Source organism: Bidens hawaiensis, unplaced genomic scaffold, assembly GCF_021521415.1.
Source record: "Bidens hawaiensis isolate Kalapana, Puna unplaced genomic scaffold, B.hawaiensis_p1.1 tig00001088_1, whole genome shotgun sequence".
Lineage (NCBI taxonomy): Eukaryota > Viridiplantae > Streptophyta > Magnoliopsida > Asterales > Asteraceae > Bidens > Bidens hawaiensis.
In genome coordinates, this window is record NW_027491063.1 from 1,950,091 (window position 1) to 1,960,243 (window position 10,153).

The 10,153-nt window shown below is 35.6% G+C and overlaps 1 protein-coding gene across 5 annotated transcripts; it reads right to left on the reverse strand.

Annotated features, from left to right (window-relative positions):
* Positions 1-2,321: 2,321 nt before the first annotated feature.
* Positions 2,322-5,101, reverse strand: LOC143559438 (glutaredoxin-C4-like). 5 transcript variants are annotated; one of them, XR_013139946.1, is made up of 4 exons: positions 4,861-5,101; positions 3,308-4,771; positions 3,108-3,185; positions 2,322-2,790 (listed from the first exon to the last, which is right to left on the reverse strand). XR_013139946.1 is itself a non-coding variant. In XM_077048017.1 (3 exons), exons 1-3 carry the CDS (start codon positions 5,007-5,009, stop codon positions 3,181-3,183), a joined length of 228 nt encoding a protein of 75 aa, XP_076904132.1. In that variant the 5' UTR covers positions 5,010-5,101; the 3' UTR covers positions 3,076-3,180. The 5 variants fall into 5 exon arrangements, 1 of the variants encoding a protein (XP_076904132.1); XR_013139943.1 differs by having other exon boundaries at positions 3,108-4,771; XR_013139944.1 differs by lacking the exon at positions 2,322-2,790 and having other exon boundaries at positions 3,057-3,185.
* Between the last annotated feature and the right edge of the window lie 5,052 nt (positions 5,102-10,153).

A 10,153-nucleotide genomic window follows, 5' to 3' on the forward strand; every position in this document is an offset into this window, starting at 1 on the left:
ATTTAACACTTTTAACATGCCATAAGTTTCATGCAACATACCACAACCAATATCATATATATATATATATATATCATTTAACCAACTTAAATAATATCATAAGATAATCTCTCTTAATAAATTTTCCTTATAATTTATCGAATCCTCCAAGTGCAAATATTTATAAACCCATTTTCTAAATATCATAAGTGCTAACATTTATTTGTTAGATCATATCTACAATAAATATTATGGTGTTTTTCTAACTTGTTATTGGGTATGACCCGACTTGGATCATAACGTACTAGCCACATCAATTCTAATATGTGTCTTGGGCAGACCGATTCCTACAATGTGATCATCCAGAATCTCTTCATATCCCCCTTTGCGATGTCCAATCCAATGTACAATCACGTGCACCAAAAACTTATAAGGTCTTGACAAACCAGTTATCAAAAATCCTCGGTCCAAATCATTCATGTAGCCCATTCTCAATAAAAATCCTTTCACCATTCTCTCGTCTAGAGAACTAGGATCAGAAGATTCATCACCCAATTCTAACACAACTCTTATAACTTGTTCTGAAATGATAATCTCCTTCTATTTCACCACTGACTTAATGCATTCTCCTTCTGACTTGGCGTTCTTCCTAAACTCCTCAACAAGATCCTTGATTATCACAGTGTTTGCTGTGATAGCTTTAAAGACCCTCAATCTTTCAAAGTACGGTAATATAACACGAAACGGTTCCATCTTGACATTCGATCCATCCAAGAAAGCATAGATATTGTGATTAGCATCAAAATCTTTTACCTTTACCATCTGCATACACACAACAAACAAATTATCATGTTAGTAAAATTCACTAAAATTTGAAACATTTCTAATTGAAGTATGTGCACATATATGTCTATGAGCGAATAAGTATACACGTATAAGTAGTTTACAACGTGTAAGTGTAAGCTTAAATTTATAATTATGTATTCGTATAACTATTTTAGCATATAATCTCAACAACGGATAAGTACATATCAACGCATAAGTGTTCAACGTGTAAGTTCAGTCAACGGATACATTCGCATGCAAGAATTCAACGTATAAGACTTGAGAGCTTATACACAGTATAAGTCAAGGAGACTTATACGCCGTATAAGTTCAAAACCTTATGCGATCAAACAAGGTCAGAATCAAACTGGACAGATTAAACAAATATAATCAAATCAACATGGACCCTTGGGTTCATAATAACATCGATAAGCATTTATGAGCAAATATCCCATGTCCACAATTCAAAACCAAATTCAATTAAAACCAAAACAATATGGTACTATTCATCGCTCATAATCATACTCAGATCTGTCTCTAAGATCAATTTTAAACCTTTACAACTTCAAGTGGTGTGCGGATTGATGTGTTGTAAAACACACTTACTTTCCGTATCTTTTTTATCATCTTTTAATGGCTTAATTATATAACAAATAATGTTTTTAACTCATTTTAACTTGATCTTACAAAGTTTTTTATTTTGTGTAGGTTACGAGTTTTAAAGGAGAAAAAGTTCGGGTTTCGGAAGACATAAAAGGCTTAAATGATCAAGTTAACAAGACTAGACTCAAGGACCGACCCAAGCCCACAAGAACCAAACCTTTCATGCTCAATATATTAATATAACAAAAAAATAAAAAACCCTAAGACTCCTTACAATTTTCCGATCGGCAGATTCATTCACAGAAAAATATTATTACAAGTTTTTAAATTTGTTTGTTTTGTATGGACGGCATAGGAGGAATTGAGAGTTGTCTCCTTAAAAGAGACAACTTTTAAGTTTGTGTTTTCTTGGTAAACCAAGTGGGAGTAGCAACACAAAAAGACCAACAAACAATATTAAAACAATAAAAAAAACCTAACTCTTTCACTTCTTTAAGTGCCGATCGGGAAGCAGCCAAGAAGAGATAAAATTCAGTCACTACAACAAAAAGGGCTTTTTAGTACGCATAAAAGCGTCCTAAAATGCTATTTTATAGGACCTTTCATTTGATATGACCAACTAGAAAAGCGTTTCATGTAAAGGGGTTGTAATAAGTCTCGGAACTCAAAAAGCGTTCTGATATCCCAAATAAGATTATGAAACCAATATTATAGTCGCATAAAAAATTCATTAACAACCCAAAAATCGTCCCAATAAAAACATATTATGACACTTTTATAATGTTTTAACATGTGCTTACCCACCTTTACTCTTTTGATACACATAAAAGCGTCCTTAAAAATTAATTTATAAGACTCTTATGATGTAACATTATATGTATTTTAGTACCAAGAAAAAAGTACTGATATCCCAAATAAGATTATGAAACCAATTTTATCGTCGTATAATATATTCATTAACAACCCAAAAAGCGTCCCAATAAAAACATACGTCTTATCATGTGTCGCTAAAAAGTCACATAAAGATAAATGCTACAGACGTCTTATCATGTTAATAAAAATAAAAATAAAAATATAAAATGTAGAAATTATAATATCAATACAAAGTTTAATATTCTTCTGAACACATTCAAAATGTTTAAACACAAATGTCTAATAAGTGTCAAATTTAGTCTAAATATCAAAAATATAAATCACAAACTAACAAATGTTTGAATAAAAACTCAAAACTTCATTGCCTTCATGAACCTTTTTTCACAATCTTCATGTCATATCCTTCCAAAAGTCAAGAACATCCTCAAATATTCAATAAAAAGTTGCTGCTGCTGAGGTCCTCACCACTACTTTTACAGCAGCCACCACAATCAACTCCGGCCTCATATTCTTGTTGACCACCAAGTATGCATAATGTATCCAGTTTGAATTACGTCTACCCGAGCCATAAAATGCATAATGACAGAATCCCTACTTTTTAAAAGACAAGGATACCCTTGAATCGTTAAGTGACAATTCAATGAAAGGAGTCTTTTTGTTGTTTTACAACCTTATGGCATCTTTTATCAGATGTGCTAGAGACCAAATTTGACACAAACTTGGGGTAATGGTAGCATGGCTTTAATTTTAATATACACATAGCTTTATTAAAGAACCTTCATATACATAATACCAAAAAAAGAAAGATAAAATTCATGTTTACTCACTTCTCTAGAAGTTTCTTCAATAGTTGAAAATGCAACAAAACCTTATCCTTTGCTTGTTCCGTTAGGATCTCCCTTAACCTGTTAAAAATAAATAAAAAATATTGTAACCATAAATCACCACATTGATCCCGAATAGTTAGATACCGTAGATCCCTATTGACAATTCATATGTGAGATAAGATGTTTTGGGACCCATAAACCTTGTATGAAGTTATAGTACCAAAAGAAGAAAACGATACCAATCGTGTCATCTAAATTATTAATGTACAGATTTAGCCCTGTAATTTATCAACCGCCTTATTCATACTTAACAATTGTTTTCCCAACATCGTCAGCTAAAAATTAACAAACCCGAAGCATTTGAAGTTTCCATCAGCATCTTTCATCACAACCACGCTTGTGGCAGTTCCATATTCAATATATATCTTGTTCGAATCCTCGTGTGTTGACCCGAACAATATCTGTTTGACCCAATTGTTTACAAATTTTTATTGATTTGACATATTAATACTGTAATTTACATTTACTAAAAACGATATGTTTGACCTGTTAGTGAAAACGACAATTTTGACCCAATTACTAAAACTATAATTTTGACCCGTCCAATATAAACCGTATTTTTTACTAAAAATTATACACGGTTATCATTTCCCACCATACGAATGTGAAATAAAGGTTTTGTGAAAACATAGACGTAAGGGGCATTTTTCAGGTCACACTTGGGTTTGATATGTTTACTAAATTATAATTAGTTTGACCCTTTTACTAATATAATGAGTTTGACCTATGTACTAATGGGATTCTTCATAATGTACACTCATCATTGAGAACGCAATAGTAATTGTTAGCCTTTGGCAAACTTTGGGAGCTTTTGTTGATAAATTGGTAACATATTCAGTTTATTTAACTCTTTTGGCACTGCAATCTAAGTTTCCCAAAAGAGATTGTATATAATTGTTCCCTAACATGTCATAATGAGTATTGTAAAATACAAAATGTAAAATATAAAATGTTTCTGTAAATAAAAAGCTTTCAGATTGTAAATATGTAATATAGGAAAAGCTTTACTTCAAGTAAAATTACATGTCATTTCATATTATTCTGTTTGTTTCAGAACACGCAGGTCTTAATATTCAAAGTAATTAACATATTGCTATTAAGATTGTATTTATATAAATAAATATTTATGGCAGCGTAGTTATATTGTATGAATTTTTGTGTGATTAAAAGAACCAAACATTTGATGAACCGTTTGACAAGAACTGTTCATCAAAAAACTTTGTTCATTTAGTTAAACGAATGAACATGAACACATGTTTAGTTTGTTCATTTATGTTCGTGAACTTTTGTTTTCGTTCTTTCATTTAAATTCATTTATAATCGTTCGTACGCTCATATATGTACGCTAGTTTATGTTTGTTATAAGTATGTTCGTTAACGTTTATAATTTTTAGGCCCGTTATAGCTTAGTCTAGTTTTAGTAACATCTTTTGTGTAGTTAAAACTAAACGGACACGCTCTGATCGTGTACTTAAACGGATCAAACCGTGATGAGTAACAAATGTAAGGATATAAAAGTAAACTACTGACCTCTTTCATCAAGCTCAACTACATAAGGTTTAGTATTCAAGTCTTTGAATACACCTTTAGCCCTTTTACAGTATCTGTTGAGCACCACCAACAATCATCAATACAAAATTGAAATACTTGTAGCATAAACAAATAATAATAATTAATAATTAAGAATACATACGCGCAATAAGATTTGGAGAAGATGACAATGGGGTGAGATGAAACAGTCTTCTTGACGAATTTGACGGAGGATGCTGCTGCTTCTGCGTTACATATCAAGACGGCAGAGATGGTTAACAGAAGGATGAAGATGGTGCCGGTCTTACCCATTTTATATTTTGTTAAATTAAATCCAGATCTGTTGAATTTGGGGAAAGAAGGCTTTTAAAGACCAAAACCCTATTATATTATTATATATATCTTTTTTAAATAAATCATATATTAATTTTTAGTATATCCCTAATTTATAGGATTTTTATATCAAATATCTGGTAAATTAGTTTTTAATTTAATAAAATGTTATAACCCGTTTAAAAGTTATCTGGGTTTGATAAGACCCATAGCCGTGAATTCGGGTCAAATGCATGAGAAACCTCCATTTAAAAATTAAGCAAATCTAGTGACTCCAAAAAAGGGGGAGCGACCACATCGCGACACGTAGGATTTTTATGTTTTCGTTTATATATATTATAGATAGATATACAATAATTTATCAAAATTAGATTACCATAATGGTTAGACGTCATGTAAATGTTAAAATTATAAGACCCAAGTGTCAAGTGTCATATTAAGTTATGTTATAATAAAACTGTAGCGAATAAGCGTATTATAAAACTGATGCTTTATAACTCATATATCAAGTTTCCAATTACGGTGTATTGCAATAACACCAAAATGTTTAGACGGCATGTAAAGGTTAAAATTATAAGACCCAAGTGTCAAGTGTCATATTAAGTTATGTTATAATAAAACTCTAGCGAATAAGCGTCCTATAAAACATATGTTTTATGACTACAATATCAAGTGTCCTATTACGATGTATTATAATAAGACAACAATGATTAAGCGTCCTATAAAGGTTAAAGTTATAAGACTCAAGTGTCAAGTGTTCTGTTAAGTTATGTTATAATAAAACTCTAGCGAATAAGCGTCCTATAAACCAGATGTTTTATGACTAAAATATAAAATGTCCTATTACGGTGTATTATAATAACACCACAATGGTTATGCATCTTATAAAGGTTAAAGTTATATGACCATAGTGTAAAATGTCCTATTAAGTTATGTTTTTAAATGACTTCGACTAGAAAGGGTGCTATAAGAACATTTATAACTTAACTACAAAGTGTCATATTAAGTTATGTTATAATAAGACCTCTAATGATAAAGAGTCCTATTATATTACCACATAATGGGACACCAACAACTACATGTCTTATAGATTACTTTATTAGGATTTACATTTTAAGTGTCTTATTAAGTTATATGATAATACGACCCCAAAGAATCATCCATCATATTAAATAACATTTTAGGACACCGGTTCTGTAGCGTATATTGTAAAAGGACCCCAAATATTCATTTGTCCTATTAAACAGATTTTAGGGCCTGTTTTACAAGCGTCCCGCACAAAAGGTCCTAAAAAGCCCTTTTTGTTGTAGTGAGTTTTGCATTTGTTGAGCCAAGAAGAGATAAAATTCAGTTTTGCATTTGTTGAGCCAAGGAGAAGAAGAGGATCGTTATAGACAACTTGGGACAGCAGCAAGGGTTAATATTCATCGTAAAACTCAGCCTCATAATCGATACTAAACATTCATAAACTTTGTGTTCTCGTTAGTGTTTATAACTCTTTGTTTTTGAACTTTAAACTTGAATTCTTGTACATTTGAGTTAGGGTTCGAGTTGTTATTGACTATCATTGAGTGTAGAATGATTTTAATGATGTTCACGATGATTAATATGGTGTTTACATTGAGTTATACCTGCTGTCCAAAAATCATGAGTAGCTAATCTTCTTTGTTCTACCTAGGATAGAGGATTGTGGTTAGGTTTTAACTAGTTTAGTTGATTGTTTGATCATTATGACTTGATTTGCTATTGAAAGTTTGGTTTAATATTGAATTAGGTTGTGTTTAGTGGCTGTGATTTTATTAATTTTACTCATAAACCTCTTGCTTCAATTGATTGAATTAGTTTTGATTGGTTGTAGCTTGTTTGATTCTTTACTTTGTGTTTAGAGATTGTTTGCGTGGTGTACAACCGTAGGGTTTTGTCGAGTGTGTTAACTGATTGAATTCAGCGGGTAAGCACCTTCTTAGAGACCGAGAGGTGATAGGAAGTAAATTCGTCTCATAGCTTTTACTTGTTAGGATTAGTATCTCGCGAGAGCGGGTTCTGTTCTTGTCGGGTTTGGGTTTGTGAGCGATTAGTTGATCTAGTTTAAGTTAAACCAAATTGTTTCTCTATCCTTGGTTGCGTAGTATTCGTTTCCATTAGGGTCGTGTGCCGGTGAGAACGAGAGGAGATTCGACATTAGAACACCTTAGCATTCGTTTCCCGGTATGTTCTTAAAATCAATTAAGTGTAACTTAGAGTTCGTTGGTGAGACCGAGAGGTGATCTAGCTTTCTTGAGCAAACCTTAGTTGTGTCATCTTTAGATATCGGTGTCGTGAGGTCATTCAATCCATTAGCTTGTTAGGCCTTCAATATGATCCTTACCTAGGTAGACGTTTTCTCCATTATCAGTTAAGCTTCTAAGTTTCATCAAGTGTTTCGTAAAGGTAAGTTAAGTTTAGTTAATTAATTTAGTTAAAGTATGTTAGGTCAAGTAGTTAATTATTAAAAATCATTTAAAAAATTTATTATTCTTAGGAAGGTCTTGTCTAGAGTTTAGTGATCATAACGTTTTCACGTATCCTTGTGTTCGATACTCGGACTTCCTTAGGTTTATACTACTTTTGATTGGTACACTTGCCGGTTGTGTGTGGATTCATTAGGAGTTTCATTTTAAATTTAAAGCTTAGTTGTGAGTTCCATAAAAATAGCATTCGTTAGACACACATCAATTTTTTGGCGCCGCTGCCGGGGACACGGTTAGAGGCGTATTGAGAACGACTCGAGTTAGGACTTACCTTGTTTGCTACTTTATTTTCTTATTTGCTTTGTTTGTTAGTTAAAATAGTTTAGCTAATTTTAGTTTATTTTGTTTATTTTAATAGTTGTATGCGACGTACTCGATCTCTAGGACCGCCAGAAGCCGAAGGATTTTCCGAACCAAAGACTGAGTTTCGTGAGACGTCGTACCAGACCGTCTTCCAGTTCTTCTACGTCCGTTGGTAATACATCCTCTTCTTCTACTTTTTCTGAACCCGTCATTAGGGATAGGATCATGGGCGACGCAGTTCCACCACCGAGGAGGAGAGTTGCAGACCGGGCCCGTCTGGTCGATGCTGGCGCGAGTTCCAGCATTGCTCCACCAGCCATCGCGGTTAACATGAACTGGCAGATTCCATCTAACATTCTGAACACCATCTTTCATTCTGCTCAATTTCACAGGTTGCTCCACGAAAACCCGCATTCTCATCTCACTCGCATTGCATGTATTTGAGACACTTTTCATCTTGTCGGCGTATCCGAAGACGCCATCAAACTCCGCGTCTTTCCGTTCTCACTCGTTGATCATGCGAGTTTGTGGTTTGAGTCCCTCCCACAGGGATCCATTGCTACTTGGGCTGCCATGCAAACCCAGTTTCTTGAGAAATACGATCCTCCGGCTAAGGCTGCTCGTTTGCGTAACCAAATTCATTCTTTCCAGATGGAGGACACCGAGAGCTTCTACGAGGCGTGGGAGAGATTTAAAATTTACTCGCTTTATGTCGGAACCACGGCCTACAAGACTGGGCAGTTGTTGAAAAATTCTATAACAGAGTGACGTACGCTACTCTGAGTATGCTCGACATGGCCGCGGGAGGCAACTTGTCGACGACGAAGGATACTGATGAGTGCATTGCCTTGTTTAACGGGTTAGCCATGAGTGGATACCAGCGACCACCCACCAAGAGGACCAAGACCGTCGACTCCTTATCACGTGGCATACATTCGGTCAACACGAGCACCGCACTTGGGGCAGAGGTTGAGGTGTTGGCGAAGATCGTGAAGGACTTGCAGGTGAAGAGTAAGCTGTGCGAGATTTGTAGAGGGAGCATGATACCGTTCAGTGCCCGTAGGTTTCCAGGAGGAGGCGGTAGACTTTGTTAGTAATCCGAACCGAAATCAAAATTATTTCAATTCTTATAATTCAGGATGGAGAGGTAATCAAAATTCCAACTGGAGGAACGAAAATCAGTCTGGCTTCCAGCAGCGTCAGAGTCTATTCCAGGATTCCGGTGAGGGAGCGAGTAGTGGCGAGAAGAAGCCTACGTTAGAGGAGATGATGGCACGACTGATACAAATGCTGTCGCAGCTTATGACTCGAGAGGACTCCCGTCATAAAGAGACTCAAGAGAAATTTCGGGAGCATGAGTCATTTATGAGAAATCAGGGAGCCTCAATTCAAAGTTTTGAGCGGCGGATAGGAGAGATTGCGAGTCGATTGAATGATACGTTGCCAGGAACACTTTCGAGTAACACCGAACAAAATCCGAAGGCGTTCCCAAAGGCTGTGACAACGAGGAGCGGTGCAGGGGCACGTAGCGAGCCTGTGAGTCAGGAGGCGACGAGAGGAGTCGTTGAAGAGCCTGTAGTAGATGTAGAGGAACAGGTGGACGAGGAGATTCAGATGGAGTCTCCACCGGCCAAGGTGCATCAGAGGCGCAGCCCAGGAAGTACAGCATAGACCGAGAACCAACAATTACACCGGCACACCAGCGAGAGTCTACAAACCTAGAATTCCATATCCCGGAAGACTTCGCAGGGATAAAGACGAGGAGCAGAATTCCAAATTTCTTGATCTTTTGAAGCAGCTTCACCTGAACATTCCATTCCTTGAGGCACTCACTCAAATGGCGAAATATGCAAAGTTCCTTATAGATATTCTTTCAAATAAGGAGAAGTTACCTGAGATCTCTTCCATCCCTTTGAGTGCTAGAAGAAGTTACAAGAGAAGATGTCCGATCCTGGGAGTTTCACGATTCCCTGCATCTTGAGTGATGATACGGTAGTTTATGCGCTGGCGGATCTTGGTGCCAGTATTAATCTCATGCCGTATTCCGTGTATCGCAAGTTGGGTTTAGGCGAACCGAGACCTACCCGTATGAGTATTCGGTTTGCTCCCGATAACCAGGAGAAAACCACTTTTACCTGTCCTTACAGAACGTTTGCCAATAAACGTATGCCGTTCGTACTATGTAACGCTCCGGCCACATTCCAGAGGTGTATCGTAGCCATTTTCCAAGATATGATCGAGGACTCCATGGAGGTGTTCATGGACGATTTTTCTGTATTTGAGAGTTCCTTCGATCATTGTTTGTCTAAC